Genomic DNA, 16,920 nt, shown 5'->3' on the forward strand with positions numbered 1-16,920 from the left:
TGATGTATGTGTGTCTTTGCATTTCACATAAACTGAGACAATCTCTATCTTAAAAATAAAGGGCAGGGCACCAGTGGCTCACCTCTATAATCCTAGTTAGTCAGGAGGATCTGAGGATCACAGATCAAAGCCAGCCCTGGCAGGAAAGCCTAACAGAGACTGATCTCCAATTAACCACCAAAAAACCAGAAGTGGCACTGTGACTCAAGCGGAAGAGCTCTCTCCTTAAGCTGAAGAGCTCAAGGACAGTGCCCAGGCCTAGAGTTCAAACCCCACAACCGACCAAAAAAAGGGAACAAGGCTGGTGAGGAAGTATTTTTCTCAATTCCTAAGGCCAGAACACACAGAGATGACACCTGAACCCACCCTTGCTGGCTCCAGTGCTAAAATGCTTCACACTCCACTAAGATGCCTCAAACCTTGGGGAAATGAGCCAAAAGCTGAAATCCAAAATTGAAGGCAAAAATCTAAACACTGATAGGACAAAGTCATGTACAGAATGTTAAAACTATTCGTTGATCTTGAAATGCAAATAAAATTTTATGCATGCTATCTAAGAGAAAATGTATACTGTATCACTAAAGCAAAGTCTTGGTGATTCTCTGACCACACAACCTTCTGACAGAAACGAGTTTATGCAGACAGGTAGAAAAGAATGCCAATTGCTTTCTCTCAACTCACTTTGGCCATCTGAGAGGTGAGCCTATTGGATGACAATCCAGGAATCAGTCTGTTGTATATAATAAATGTTGGGGGATGGGAGAAGAACCTGGAAAGCACATCCCAGATTCATTTGAACATCCTCTCCTAATGTAAGTTCCACCACGTGCCACATGGTAGGGGCATCAAGCGGAATGTGATTTTATTTGCATACTTCAGAAATATTTCATATGTTCCATGTCTTACCTATAGTAAATAATGCTACAATAAACATAGTCGTGCTGGTAGCTTTAGTGTAGTCTTGTTGTAAACATTTGGGTAAATGCCCAAAAGTGGGATTGATGGGTCATAGGGGAGCTCCAACCCAGATGCCCCTCAGTAGATGAATGGATCAAGAAAATGTGGCATATATACACAATGGAATTCTATGCCTCCATCAGAAAGAATGACATTGCCCCATTTGTTAGGAAATGGAAAGACTTGGAAAAAATTATATTAAGTGAAGTAAGCCAGGCCCAAAGAAACATAGGTCCCATGGTTTCCCATATTTGCAATATCTAGTATATGTCTGAGTCAAGCAGAATAGGTCAGATAAGGTGATGTTAGGGAAATGAACCCTAAGATATGTATTCAAATGTTTTTTTTTCTTTCATGCGATTGTTTCTAACACATTTATAAGATTATTTCTTTGCTGCTTTGTATGTCCCTCCCCCATAGTATAACCCCTGCTTTCACTGTATTTGATGTCAGTATAATTTGTGGAGGGGAAGGGGAAAAACGGATCGTTTAAATAGGGATACAAGTGGACCCATTGCAACAACGAGATGTACAAGTCGTTATGTCGAAAACGAACTTTACAACTTTCGTGCATGGGTGGGGGGGCAGGGAGGATTGGGGGGGCGGGAGAAGGATGGGAAGGGGAAACAAAGGAGGAGGCTACAATGCTTGATAAGAAATGTACTCATTATCTTGCCTATGTAATTATAACTCCTTTGTACAGTATTTTCACAATAAAAAAATAAAAAAGAAATATTTCATATGTATTCATTTCCCAAATTTCTTAGAAGAAATCAGTTATATTGATTTTTCTTTTTTTGGGGGGGGGGGGTACCAGTTCTGGGACTTGAACTCAGGGCCTAGGTAGTGTCTCTGAGGATTTTTTGCTCAGAGCAAGCATTTGAGCCACATCTCTACTCCTGTCTTTTCTGAGGGTTAACTGGAGATAAAGAGTCTCAGGAACTTTCCTGCCCTGGCTAGCTTTAAATCGTGATTCTCTGATACCACCTTTCTGAGGAGCTAGAATTACAAACATGCTCCACCAGCAACCAGCTTACATTGATTTTTAGTTCATAAAATATAATCAACAAAATTATAAACGGCAAATTCTTTAAATAAGGTTTGCAGCACATATCCTAACACCACGTAATGCTCAAGGAAACACTATCTACAGCTGAAAAAAACCACTTGGGATTTCATGGGTGCCTTCATGAGTAAAAGCCACATCTTTCCACCAGGTGGCAGTATGTAGCTGTTCTAACAGCCTGGGCAAAGATCCAATAGGAGCAGTTTCCTGGACCATCTTTCTTGGATTTTGTTTTTACTTTTTCTTTTTTGGTGGGTCATGGGACTTGAACTCAGGACCTGGACACTGTCCCTGAGCTTTTTTGCTCAAGACTAGCTCTCTACCACTTTGAGTCACAGCATCACTTGTGGTTTTTATGGTGGTTAATTGGAGATTAAGAGTCTTAGCAACTTTCCTGCCAGGCTCACTTTGAACCATCTTATCTCAGCCTCCTGAGTAGCACCCAGACTTTCTTGGTCTTTTGTAATACTACCTCCCACTTTTCTTCACAATTGCTTCTTTTACTGCTATCAGAAAACTTGGGGTCACATACACAGGCTCTCTGGCTCAGTCTTCTTTACCCTGGTTAAGACTAAAGCCAGGTTTAATAAAGCTCTGATGGGGGCTGGGAAGGTAGCTCAGTGGTAGAGTGCTTGCCTTGCATGCATGAGGCCCTGGGTTCAATTCCTTAAGTACTACATAAACAGAAAAAGTCAGAAGTGGCGCTGTGGCTCAAGTGGTAGCAGCGCTTGCCTTGAGCTGAAGATCGAGCGCAGAGAGAGGGCCCAGGCCCAGAGTTCAAGCCCCATGACCAAACAAATAAACAAAAAAACACTCTGGTAAAATATATGCTATTTCAAGAATAGGTGAGCATTAAAATGGATTTTTAATGAAATCACAATGTTAGAGGCTAGATGTCTTTAGCAATGAAGTGTCACCCAAATTCCCTAGATTTGATTAAGCCAATAATGCAGCATGTTTTCCTTGCTTTCAAAAGCTGAATAAGGCCAAGCACACATACTAGGGGCTTGACCTCAGGGCCAATGTACTGTCCCCCTTAGCTGTTCGGCTCATGACTGGTGCTCTATCACTTGAGCCACACCTCAGCTTCAGGGTTTTGAGTAGTTAGCTGGACTTTCTGCTGGACTTTCCTGCCAGGGCTGGCTTCAAACCACGCCTCAGACCTGACTCCTGAATAGCTAGGATTATAGGTAAGAGCCACCAGCTCCCAGCTTAGTATGGGATTTTGAGAAGCAAATGCCTCCACAGACCTCAGCCACATTCCTGATCCTTCCATAGACTGTAACCAGACAACCAACTACTCAGGAAAAAAAAAAAACTGCCCAAGGAGTCATTTATAGTAACACAATCAGGAAAGCAGATAAATTGATCACCTCCAAGGGTAAGAGAATATTTGATCACCAAAACAAATATAGTAAAACCCTTCCAAAATGGTCTTTCACATCTAGTACTACTCACTTTTACTACTATTAATCTGACATGGCAGAGAATAGAGGTTCTGGAAGTCAGACATGTGAATGTAATTTATGAGGATGGCTTCCGGCCCGGGCAGAATTTCTGAGACATCAACATCAGATAGGAGGAAGGCTAGGAAGGAGCACAAACTATTTGTGGACTGATGCATACTGAGACAAAAGGACATAATCTAAATATCTACACACTCTCCAAGAAACAGGCAGGAATGCTATGCTCAGAAAGTCTCTACTTTGGAATAATACTATATTCTGCTTCATGGCCTAACACTAGCACAAAACAAGGAACTCCACAGATAATATGTGAATGGTCTATGAACTTGGCTATTGTGGGGGAAAAGATACTTTTATCAAACAGCATTTTCTTCTATCAAAACTGCATGCAGGGGCTGGGAAGGTGGCTCAGTGGTAGAGCCTTTGCCTTGCATGCATGAGGCCCTAGGTTCGATTCCTCAGCACCACATAAGCAAAAAGAAAAAAGCCAGAAGTGGCGTTGTGGCTCAAGTGGTAGAGTGCTAGCCTTGAGTTGAAGAGCTGAGGGACAGCGCCCAGGCCCAGAGTTCAGTCCCCAAGACCAGTCTTCCCCTCTCACCCCCCCCCAAACTGCATGCAGGCAATAAACACATAAATGTCTGCAGTATGGGTGACTTTGTCCTGAATAAAAATCCATCATTTTTTATATCACATTCTACTTGCTACTAATATCTCAAAATATGACTTATGATTGGGAACCAGTGGCTCATGTCTATAATCCTAGCTACTCAGGAGGTTGGGATCTGCAGTGCAGAAAGATAATCTAAAAGACTCTTTTCTCTAGTTAACCAGCAAAAAGCTGGAAGTAGAGATGTGGTTCAAGTGCTAAAGCACCTGCCTTAGCAAAAAGAAAAGGTAAGCAAGATTGCAAGGTCCTTAGTTCAAGCCCCCAGCACCGGCAAATTTTTATATGTATGTGTACATACATATACAGTATGCCTATGTATACATATATATGTAGCAGCCACTCAACCTGCTATTAGGTCTTGGAATTTAATGAGCTAAGGAATAGATGAATATATTATCTAACCTATAGATATGTTTGGTAACTATTTTGTTCTGAGTTATGGGTAAGTCTATGTATTGTATTTTATGCAACTGAATGCACTATTCTATCCAAAGCATATCTATCTAGTCTATCCAATGCACTATCCGAAGCATAAAAAGGCAGGTTAAGAACCTTGGTAAAAATAGACATATTAGAGCAAACAAGGCTATGGCATTTGTTTCCCTAAGGCATCTAGGGCTGGAGACACTTGCAAAAAAGCAAGAGAGCATCCTGTGATCTCTTTGTACTTTAGATTCATTCTAAAAGTCAGAACATGTCCACAGCAACTGAAACTCCACTGGACTACACTGGACACACACGGTCTTCTTTCACAGATGACACCACACAATGGCCAGGACTTAAGTATTAGCTCCTCTTCTGTATAGAACACTGAATTAAGTTACATGTCCTCCCTGGAATGAGGATGCAAAAATTCACCACCCAATGATGCAAAATTTATGCTCAGTAGTTATTGGAGAATTATCAACAACAACAAAAAAATCTCGCTCCCTCCCCCCACTCCTTTTCCCTGACCCTCTCCCTTTTGTTCTAAAACAAACAGATTTACTCTACTGAGTGGCTCACACCTGTAACCCTAGCTACTCAGGAGGCTAAGATCTGAGACGCATTGTTCAAAGCCAGTCCAGGCTGTAAAGTCTGTGACACTCTTCTCTCCAATTAACCACCAAAATGCTCAAGTGGTAGAGCACTAACCATGAGCAAGGACAGACTCAAGGACGGCGCTCAGACCCAGAACTGGCAAAAAATAAAAATAAAAAATTTAAAAGCATGTAAATAAACACACAGAGGTCTCACTGTGTTGTCTAGGCTGGTCTCAAACTTCTGGACCCAATGGATTTTCCTGCGTCAGCCTCTCAAATAGCTGGGACTATAGGTACCTGCCAACCGCTAACAATTCTCTTTTTTTAATTAGGAAAAAAAGATTCCCCCTTCCTTTAACAGAGCACAAATACTGGAACTTTCTGCACAAAAGAGAAAAGCACTGGAAATTTCTGTACAGAAGAGAAAGAATGTATCAGTTTCTCCATTAAATGTAACCACTGCTTCAATACACATTAAATGGTGCTTAGAAATGGACTCCATCAGGACAAAGTAGTAAAGCACCTGCCTTGTAAGCCTGGAGTTCAATCTCCAGTATCACCAAAATATTAAAACCAGAAGAAAATGGATTCATCATTTTGCTGCTCTATTAATGTGTGTGTGTGTGTATGTGTGTGTGTGTGTGAGTGAGTGAGAGAGAGAGAGTGAGAGAGAGAGAGAGAGAACATGGGGGCTTGAACTTTGAACTCAGGGCCTTGTACTCCTCCCTGGCATTTTTTGTTCAAGCCTGGTGCTCTACCACTTGAGCCAAACCTCCTGCTTTTTGCTAGTTAACTGGAGATAAGAGGCTTAGATCTGTCTGCCCGGGCTGGCTTTAACTATGATTCTCAGATGGCAGCCTCCTGAGTAGCTAGGAACCACCAATGCCTGGCTTCCCTCTTCTCCTTTATAATATGATCAGATTGTTACAAAAGCATACCTTCTGTTATGTTTCTTTACAGAAAACACAGGAAGAGGCCTCAGGTAACCTTTTGGAGTGACAGGTTGCTTCAAATCATAATTACGGTGCAGAAACATGACTGTATGCATTTGTCAAAGCCTCCAATGGCAATGTTGCTGAGAGTTTAACACAGTATGTAAAACATACCTCAATAAAGCTGACTTACAGCACGGTTTCCTACTGAGTTTTCAAATCATTCTTCTCTTTTCCAAAACATGAACCCATGGATTTAAAACTTTAGTCCCACTCTGGCAAAGCAGTACCCTGGCCCCCCAAAAGATGACTTAGTACAGGCAAGCAGAAAGAATTCCAACAGAGGCCATTGGCTCCCAAAATCTTTCCTTATTCAAAATGAAAAATGTACTACTCAACTAATGAAAAAACAACTTATCTCCAGCAAACTGCATGAATCACTAGGATTATCTGCTACATTACTCACTATCGATCTCTAATCCATGTGTGTGTGCACATGTGTGTGCTGAGGCTTGAACTCAAGGCCTGGACACTGCCCCTGAGCTTTTTTGCTCAAGGCTACCATTCTACCACTTAAGCCACAACTCCATTTCCAGCTTTTGGTGATTGATTGGAGATAAGCCTCTCACGGACTTTCCTACTTGGGCTGGCTTCCAACCACAATCATCAGATCTCAGCTTCCAAAGTAGCTAGAACTACAGACATGATCCACGGGTACCTTGCTCTAATCTTTTAAAATCCTTGAAATTAAGCACTGTCCACTCACTATCTGACCAATTTCACATGATAGATAAGCAGTAAGACCAACATCAAAAGCCAGGTTGGGTTCAAAACCCAAGTACAATAAGACTGTTGAAACCCAGACACCCCCAGAGCTGACATCCGTGAGCGCTGACATCAGTACAATGCTAACAGGCTGGGCCGTGTGAAGAGATGCAGCTTTCTGTTCATCCACCAGATTCGACCCATCAGTTTCAATATGGATATGAAAGTCACACAAAACCTGAGGTAGTGCTTCACTGTGGAATGAATAGTCAACAATTTAAAACAAAAGGCTACAATGAAGCTGGGGAAAATGACTAAAACCCTATCTGAGCTCTAGGTCTGGGTTTCCATGTTTTAAAGTAGCACCCAGCTACTCTTGCATGCATGAAGGTGCCATCTCCATTCTGGAAGTTCTCGGAGAGGTAAGGTCATTTCCTCCAGCTTCAGAGCTCTGAATGCAGCTCATTTATTTGAGAAATTGTTCCACTCCACCGATCACAATTAATACAAGTACACACATAATTTGAAAATAATCTCCCACAGAATATACTTGGACAACAGTCATCAGCATTACCAGTTCATAAATGTCCTCCTCGGGATGCGGAACATAGAACTGCATTTTGTTAGCTATTAAAAACTTCAGACGCAGGTAATGAGCAGAATGATCCAGTTGATGTGTCTGGGAGAGAAAAAAAAGAGAAAAAATGTCTGTTCAGTAAGAAACAGGAGTGATTACATCTCAGCCACGTTACTATGTTTTCCCAAGAACAAGACATCTGTTCAAGGGACAGGGGTGTGCAGTTTCTATACGTCTCAAAACATTCATATTCTAAACTCAGACACAGAACTCATTCAGGAAATTCCAGGATATCATACAATTCCATGGGAATAACTGAGTCACACCTTCCCCTTCCCCTCATTTGGTCTGTTAGTTTTTTGTGCATGTTGGGTGGTTTTTTTTTTTTTTTTGTCTGTTTGTTTTTGGGGCCAGTTCTGGGGCTTGAACTCAGGGGCTCGGCACTGTCTTTGAACTTTTGTGTCCAAGGCCAGTGCTCTACTACTTGAGTCACAGTGCCATTTCTGGCTTTTTGGTAGTTAATTTGAGATAAGAGTCTCATGGACTTTCCTGCCTGGGCTGGCTTTGAACTACAATCCTTAGACTGTGGTTTTCAGCTTCCTGGAATCTGGGAATACAGCCGTGAGCTACTGATGCTTGTGGTGTACTTTAACACTGGGTTTTCAACAAAAACCATGGCAAGAAAGAACCCCTGCATATACCTACACAGATCCTTAAAAAACAGTGGGAGGAAACGAAGGAAAGTATTTACTGTGCCCAGGCAGTTATTTTGTCAGCTTTGCAGACTTGGGACTAGCTGTTAACAATTCATTTGCAAGGAGTCAGTGTGAGACAGTGTTTGGATTTCAATCTTATTCATATATTCCAGAGATTCCCTCCAGAGGTAGGTGACAGGTGATAGGTATGAGTGCAACTTTGGAAACACACTGAATGACATGCCCAAGAAAAACAATTCTATGACGGCTATTTCCACTGGCCTAGGATGCGTCTAGCTAAAAAAGCATCTTTGAATTTGTTTTGATAATAACAGAATCATGATAATATGGTTTTATAAATAATTCTCAATGTATTATCAAGAAAGTCAAAGGGAAAAAGTAAGGAAAGCTGTTTGAAAGTTACATGACAACATAAAAATGTATGGTTAGAAAGAAAAATGTTAAGACTGAGTAATTTTTAAAATGTCCTTATCGTTGAAAAATTATAATCTAAAATGCTGATAGAAAAAAATAGATTATTTTGCTCCCAAAATTATCTCAACTTGGGGGGAGGGGTGGTTGCGTGAATAAATTAATAGAACTCAGTTTGATAATTACAGAACCTAGGCAATGGATAATGAGAATTTACTATGCTTCTCTCATATAAACTTGAAATTTTTCACGAAGTAAATATATAATCCCTTCATATTCAAAGCTCTAATTATGAAAATTATTTCAACATATGTATGTTTATGTGTGTACATATATATATATATATGTAAATATAAATAAAAGTGTCTGTCCTGGGGCTTGAACTCAGGGCCTGGGCACTGTCCCTGAGCATTTTCGCTCAAGGCTAGCACTCTGCCACTTGAAGCACAGCTCCACTGCTGGCTTTTTGGTGATTACTTAAAAATAAAGAGTCTCACAAACTTTCCTGCCCAGGCTGGCTTTGAACTTCATCTTAACCTCCTCAGTAGCTAGGTTTATAGGCCATGAGCCACCAGCACCTGGCAAAGAAATTAATTTTTAAGTAGTTTTTTTTTCCTTCCCAAGTAATCTATACTTCTCTAAATGTACAGGAAGGATATAAATCCATTTGAACTTTTAGACGTGCCAGACACTGTGTGAGAGTATCAACATGAATAAGATAGTTCACTCATCAGAAGTTACGTGTGTTATGGGCAGAAGGGTATGAAAACAATAGGGGCTAGAGAAGTGGTCATTTCATTTTTTAAATGCATATACTCAGGAAAGACATCCTGCATTATAGCAAGAGCTCACTCTGGAAAATAAAAACAATCCATTCCCTTTAAAAACCTTGGCAGAATGATTTTCAAGTTTCTGTCAGTGATTCCTGGGGACCCCCGACGTGTATCCTATTCCCAAGTAACATGATAGTCTGCAGCCGCTGTGCAGAACACAGACGCTATTCACTTAACACGTTCTGGACACCTGGCTTTGCTTCCATTGGCTGTCTGTATGGAAGGCCGGATGTTATTGTCTGACAGGCCCAGGACTGTTGATGTCAAAGATAATAAGGCTGGATTGGTGAAATGTAGAACAGAGAAGTTCTTAAGAGTGATGCCTCCTGTTTGTCAGAGAAGCACCAAGACAAACAATGAGAAAATAGTAATATTTAGGGTGATGTGATGAGCCAGAAAAGCTTGAGAGAGAGGTATAATGCCTCCTACCTCCCAGGGTCCTCACCAAAACCTTTCATTAGAAGCGAAACTTTTAGGTTTGCCATCTGTTCCCTACTGAGGCAGAAGGGAAAAAGAAATGGAATTTCACGGGGTCTTAATAACAGGAATAAAGCAGCTTGGAAATCTTTATGGACACTCCAAATGAGACTACTGTGAAGCCAATCCACCTTCTGCAAATCAGATCCAAGTAGTGAATTCACTAACGAGACTCTGATACCTGAAATCCCGTGTGTGTGTGTGTGTGTGTGTGTGTGTGTGTGTGTGTGTGTGTGTGTGAGAGAGAGAGAGAGAGAGAGAGAGAGAGAGAGAGAGAGAGAGAGAGAGAGAGAGAAGAGAGAGAGTGTCAGGCACTCAGGGCTGCAGGTGGCTCTCACCCCTAAAACACTACCCTGCTGCTGACATTTCTACATTTGCAAAAGGAAGAAGAAAGTGTGGTTAGGAAAGGGGAGGGGGGGTCACCTCAACTGTCTAATGCAGGGCAGAGAACAAAAGAATGATAAATATAATAATAACAGTGTTAGGATGATTCTTGACATATACATTCCATTGTATTTTTCAAACTTCTTTTAATTATCCTAAGAATTATTTTAAAAATGAGTAAGATCCATTTTAACTGGTTTTATATACCACCATACACATGCATACATACATACATATAATAAAGCATATAAATGCATTTGTATAAACTTAAGCATGCCATATACCATGTAAAGCACTGAGAATGTAGACACCAATAAAAAATAAATGTAGCCAGTCATTGGTGGCTCACATCTGTAATCTAGTTACTCTGGGGGCTAATATTCAAGGACAGAAGCCAGCCCAAGCAGGAAAGTCTGTAAGGCTTATTTCCAATATGACTGAAACATGGAAGTAGAAATGTGGCTCAAGTGGTGGAATGCTAATCTTGAACAAAAGAAGCTCATGTATAGTATCCAGGCTTTGAGTTCAAACCTCAGGACCAAAGCGTGCACACACACGCACACATGCACGCATATACGCATATACCCACACAAAGATAAAACTCTTCAGGAATGTGTAGTATAGGGTAGGATGAGTCTTAATAATTAAAAATGTTCAAACTAATCTTATGCCATACACATAAAATTATAATGAGGCCGAAGGTGGTAGTTCACACATTATCTCAGTACACAGAAGGCTAAGGCAGAACTATGTTGTAAGGCCATTCTGGGCTACAGAGTAAAAAAAATGTGTGTGTGTGTGTGTGTGTGTGTGTGTGTGTGTGTGTGTGTGTGTGTGTGTGTGTGTGTGTGTGTGTGTGTGTGTGTGTGTGTGTGTGTGTGTGTGTGTGTGTGTGTGTGTGTGTGTGTGTGTACATCTTTGAACAAAAGGAATTCCAAATGCTAAGGAGTACTTTAGGATAGTGATTGTAATAAATATGTGACCTCCTTTAGACTTGGAAAATGTTCAAGAGAAATTTTCCTTCAGAAGAAGAATTCAGTCACGAAAATATCCGAATTGTATGATTTGTTTCCCAATGTACATTTATTCAAGCAACTCAGAGAGCATCAGACTCACTGTGAAACATGACAGCTGCAAAGGATACCATAAAATATTATCCTAGAGCACTGTGTAGTTTCTTTGGCCTTCTTTTTTAAAAATCAGTATCTTACAATTGTTTCAAAGAGGAAAGTAGCAAAATACCAATGTAAATCTTTCACAAGCATAGTTTAAGTCATAGATGAAAATACAATAGATAAAAGTGTATTGTCCTAGATCTTCTAATCTATGTTGTGTTCTTCTATTTCTCTTAATTTTGATGAAGCCTCTCTGGGAATCATCCAAACACATAATTGCTGAGTAGAGAAATGCATGCACACACACACTCCTGCACACAAACAAACACACACACACACACACACACACACACACACACATGTATACACACACAAATACATGAGGTGCTATGCAGAATTTCCAAAGATATTGCCTCTGGCTTCCCAAGTGACCTTTCGTTTTTTAAATGCCAGTTATTTGGCTACTAAAGGCCTTACATTAACTTTAACAAAAGCATGAAATAAACCTGAAACACCAAGACCACATGTGCACATTCTGAATACACATGCATTACTTTTGCAATATTTTAGAACTGCAACAACATGAATATATCCAAAACCTATAGGCCAACGTGCTTAATTGCTGTCCCTACCAACAATCATTGTAGTATCAGCTATAACATGAAACACAGATGTTGAAACAGGTACTATACCAGAACTTGACTGGTGATCAGATGGCAGATGGTAAACGGATGTGAAATGATGAGGATCAGAGAGAAAAGGAAAGAGAATGAGCTGAATGCAAGAGACAGGAGAAAGAGATTGATTATTAAATATGAGAAGCATCTGCCACCAACGCTGAAGACAGCAACAATGACATCGATGGCATGCATTCTTACATCTTTATTTTCAATCCCTCCTCCAACCACAACACAAAATTAAACTGAAAAACAAAAACCCCACTCACCATTCTCTTAGGTCATTAATAACATGTAGCACTATCTCCTCCATTATCTCTTTTGCTCTAAAGAATAAAATTGGCTCCACTAATTACAACAAAGTGTTTTCCAAAGAAGAAGCACCTGGCTCTGAGCACACTATATAATTTATCCTACATAATGCTCTTCCGAGACCATCAATTTCTTAAAGTGTATCGTCGAAGGTTTCTGTTTTTAAACTCCTGAGATGTATGCTCATTCCACACTGTGCTGTCTTTGTTATTTTATTTCTAGGCTTTGGCAAAAAAAGAAATGAGGACCCAGGGAATATTCATCAAGATGGTCTCTTTCAGAGACAAAAAAAAAAAAATTCCCAAGGAAGAGGCCTTAGGCATTATTTAAAGATGATCACAAAATGGCCATGACAATAACTGTCCTTCATTCAGTTTATCTCAATAAAGCTAAAAGTTGAAAAAGTACTTAAAAACTGGGTCGACGATTTATGGCTCCACCCACTGATCACTTTCCACCAGAAAACTGTAGCTTCATCTGTTGAGTCCTAAGCCAATGGGCATAGGACACTATTAAGCCCCAGAGTTCCTAAGAAACAACTTCCAGATTTGATCCTAGGCAACATTTAAAAAGAAAGAAAAAGAAAAAAGACCAGAGTCCTACTTCTAGTACCTTCAGCTGCTGCTCGGAGAGTAAACTCCCACAGCTCGAGAGAACATTAATGGTTCTCTAAAAGAACTATGCTCATCTATAAATAAAAGAACGCAGAAATCCTAACCAGGCCTATTTTGTAAAGTAATTAAAATGAAAAATTATGAACAGAGATGTCATTATCTTCCAAAGCAAGAACTCACACACATAAAGGAATCCAAGTATGTAAGGTGATACCTTTTATTTTTAACATCTCTGTGGGGGCTGACTTTAGATTTTGCCTTAAAACAAGTGGCAGTTCTATATGATTATTTGGGAGTCATGTTTGATCTGGACTCTTCTATTCCTCAGTTGTACTCTACTCTTTCCCTTAAAAAGGATCTATTGATTTGTTTTCTTCAAAGTCATAGGAATTATTATTGATTGTAGAACTATAAATATCCATTTATGGCCAGACACTGGTGCCTCACACCTGCAAATTTAACTACTCAAGAGGCTGAAATCTGAGGATCATGGTTCAAAGTCAGCCTGGGCAGAAATGCACCAATTAGCTACAAAATATTTTTTTAAAAGCAATCGAGAAGTGGAGCTGATAGTTCTTGTGACAGTCTATCTATCACACTGGGATACACCCAGGTTTGGGCTCAGTCTCCCCTTTGCAATGACTATTACGTGAGCCTAGATAAAGAACTAAGGCTCTTCTTGAAGACTCACTTGCTCCATCTGTAAAATGGAAAAGTTAACAGCTCAGTCTCAGACCATTAATCCCACTATATATGCAAAAGCATGCAAGAAAAAGCTCCTTTCTTTCCTCTTTTCCTGCTCTCATGCCAGGACATTGATATGACAACAATGGGATGGAGGGGAGGGAACAGAACTAGGTTCACTTTAACATTTCTGTAGTTTAAGGTAAAAGCTCTACTAGAGAAAATGAATTTCATTATTTTTCAATTTAAAACACTGACTAATTCTGTGTTCTCAAAGAGAATTCTCCCATCATGGAAATCAACCTTACACTCATCTCAGTTTTCCCCTACTTTAAAGATGGCAGTTATATATCAGTTACTAACTAAAGAACAAGGTGAAAAACACTACTCATACTATGATGACATTAAATATATATAGAAATATATGTATAGAAAGAAATGGAAGGATAATGTTAAAAGGTTTGTTGTGGTTATGTTTAGATTGTATTAAAGTCCTCAGCACAGTAATATGGTATTTTTGCCTGTAGATTTGCTAAGCTGTGTGAATGTAATACGCTAGCTACAAATCTATCTCAACCTACCATAAGTATAAACACCAATTAGCTATGTAGAAGAGTTTCTCCCTTCCCCCAAAAGTACTACTTATATTATTATGTACATTGTCACAAAGGAATACAACACTGCCCTGAAATGGAGACGTTTTAAACACTTTTTTTCCCCTTACAACTGCGTTTTCTTGTGCACTTCCATGACTTCTTTATCTCATATTGCTGTTTCTCAAGGAAACCATCTAAAGTAGCTTGGTACCTTGCAAATAAGCTCCAGGGTGTCCCGTGCAGTATCTCCTGGCCGGACAACAGTCAGGGCTGGCTGATTATTGGGCAGACAGAACCAAGATGGAGTGAAATACTCATGGACCCAAATGTCGCAGTCAGGATTGTGCTGGTGGACGCTAGGTAAGACCACTTCTTTCTCCCTCTGGAATAAGAAGTAAAGTTAGCCAAGCAGAAACAGTCCGTCTGTCATAATCTCTGCACACAGGTATTATCTATTCCTAGGAAAATGGCCAGGGCAGAAGCAGGGGCAGCGATGGGGGTTAGGAAACCCTTGGAGACAAAGAAAAGTTATTGAGAAAGGAGGAGGATGGTCACAGTGCAGGGGGGGGGGGGACAGATTTCTGACTTCAGCTATGGGTAGGCTTCCCATGTAGCCCACAGAATCCATTGGTAGGAAAGGCATGAATGAGTAGTACCAAAACATGGAAGAGGACAAAAAAAAAAACCCAGATGACCATTTGGCTCAGTGTTATTGCTATTATTTCATCTACAAACCCATTTTAAGTTTTGAGCAGAGAATTCCATCAGCAAATATCTCCTGTATGACATCTATACTTCAAAGCAACAATGAGATCCCACGGAAATATTGCTCACAAAGATACTGTTCTAACACGACCTATTGACAGACAGCATCATCATTTTGGGGCTCTCCTTGGGCCTCTAAGCATACCTCTGGGAGAGGGAAAGCTCCATTTCCCAGATAAAGTTCACAGGAATTGAGGATGAGCCTCCTGATCAGCCTCCTGAGGTCATTGAAATTACTCCATCCAAAAATGAGGGATAATAGAAAGCTTGCAAATGTAGAAGCAAGCTGAGCAGCTGAAGAAAATGCTCCACAAATAGAGGAAAAATGAGGAGCCCAGTCATATAAACCAGAAAGTAATTCTCTTAGATATTGGCAATGTAAACACTGTATTGATTATTGATGTTCACTATGTTCCAACTAATATGACTGCACTGTTGGCGTATAAACAAACCATGGATTGGAAATTATATAATTATAGATTACAAAGGACAAAGCTAATTACAAGAAGCACATTACAAGAAGAAAAAAGTTTCTAAACAAAGGTTCAGAAGTAACACAACAACTTCCATATGAAAGAAGGGTAGGATCCAAGAATGGGGAAATGTTCCAGTAAAGACCACTAAGATAGCCAGGCGCGGGTAGCTCACACCTGTAATTCTAGATACTCAGAAGGCTGAGATCTGAGGATCACGGTTCAAAGCCAGCCTGGGCAGGAAAGTCTGTGAGACTCTTATCTCCAAGAAACTACTAGAAAACCGGAAGTGGAGCTGTGGCTCAAGCAGTAGAACGCTCGCCTTGAGCTGAACAGTGCAGGGACAGTGCCCAAGCCTAGAGTTCAAGCCCCACGACCACCACCAACAACAACAAAAGACCACTAAGCTAAACCCAACTGCAGATCATCATGTCAACCATGCCTTTGAATGCTATGGCTTTCACAGGTAAGTAGGACTCCAGGGAAAGAACTGCCAAACAGCAATCAACTTGCCCACATGCCATTAACTGTGAATGGAATCTTCCAAATGTTCTTACATGCTGTGTAAATGAAGAGCCCAACAGCACTTGAGTTTGACATGGAAACTGCTCTTTGAGAACAAGGCTTTCTAGCTAGGAAGTGAGATTTAGATAGATAGTTAGACAGACAGACAGATAAAATGTCTGGGAAAAAAAGAAAAAAAAACTAATAAAACTTATACATAAATCCAATGGCAAAAAACTAAATTGTCACCTTCTGTGTGTGGGAGAGGCTAGTCCATCATTCAAATAGTGTGGAAGATGAACTGGCCTCCTTTAGAACTGACTAAATAAATACCCCAAACTGTCTCTGATAGCAATATAATTTCATCAAATCTTGTCACAGATAGAAAGAAATAATGGTGGGGTAGTTCCAAGGACAACTGTCTTTGTAGCCAGGATGACATCATCAGGCATTGTCTGCGCATGGCCTTCTGATGGGCACTTTTTCCCCTTTCCCTCCTAGAACCAGATCCTCATGTACTGTGGTTTGAGACTCAGATCTTTCTAGAACATGGAGCTCAGTCACTGCTCGTTGACACTGTTTGGTTGCATGGCAACCAAGAGCTAAATTCTGTCATATTGATCCTGAGTCTGGAGAGCCAGAGAATCTTACCAAGGAGATGTTATCAACATCAGAACCTCCAAACAAAAAGGCACTTTGGACTTGGAAACTAGGGATGTCCATTGATTTAGAGGGTGAAAAAATTGTCAATAGAGGGAAGGGAGAGAAAAATATCACATTATCTTTCTGGGCTTTCAATCAAAGCAGTTTGAAAGCCTCTATTCAATTCAAGTGTAAGATTGAACTAAGTCTGTGAATCGTTAATTGAATACTTGACATGGGAAGCAAATGCATTTTTTTTTAAAGA

The 16,920-nt window shown here is 40.3% G+C and overlaps 1 protein-coding gene across 6 annotated transcripts in view; it reads right to left on the reverse strand.

The window, feature by feature from the left end:
- Tiam1 (TIAM Rac1 associated GEF 1) overlaps positions 1-16,920 on the reverse strand; it is a 347,945-nt gene that overhangs the window by 63,571 nt on the left and 267,454 nt on the right. For all 6 annotated transcript variants that reach the window (XM_070030552.1, XM_070030549.1, XM_070030551.1 and 3 more), the window contains 2 exons: positions 14,483-14,653; positions 7,450-7,554 (listed from right to left, as the gene is read on the reverse strand). In XM_070030552.1, coding sequence (XP_069886653.1) covers positions 7,450-7,554; positions 14,483-14,653 — 276 coding nt within the window. The remainder of the gene's footprint in view (positions 1-7,449; positions 7,555-14,482; positions 14,654-16,920) is intronic.

Source organism: Dipodomys merriami, unplaced genomic scaffold (assembly GCF_024711535.1).
Source record: "Dipodomys merriami isolate MVZ:Mamm:240054 unplaced genomic scaffold, mDipMer1.0.p SCAF_2, whole genome shotgun sequence".
NCBI lineage: Eukaryota > Metazoa > Chordata > Mammalia > Rodentia > Heteromyidae > Dipodomys > Dipodomys merriami.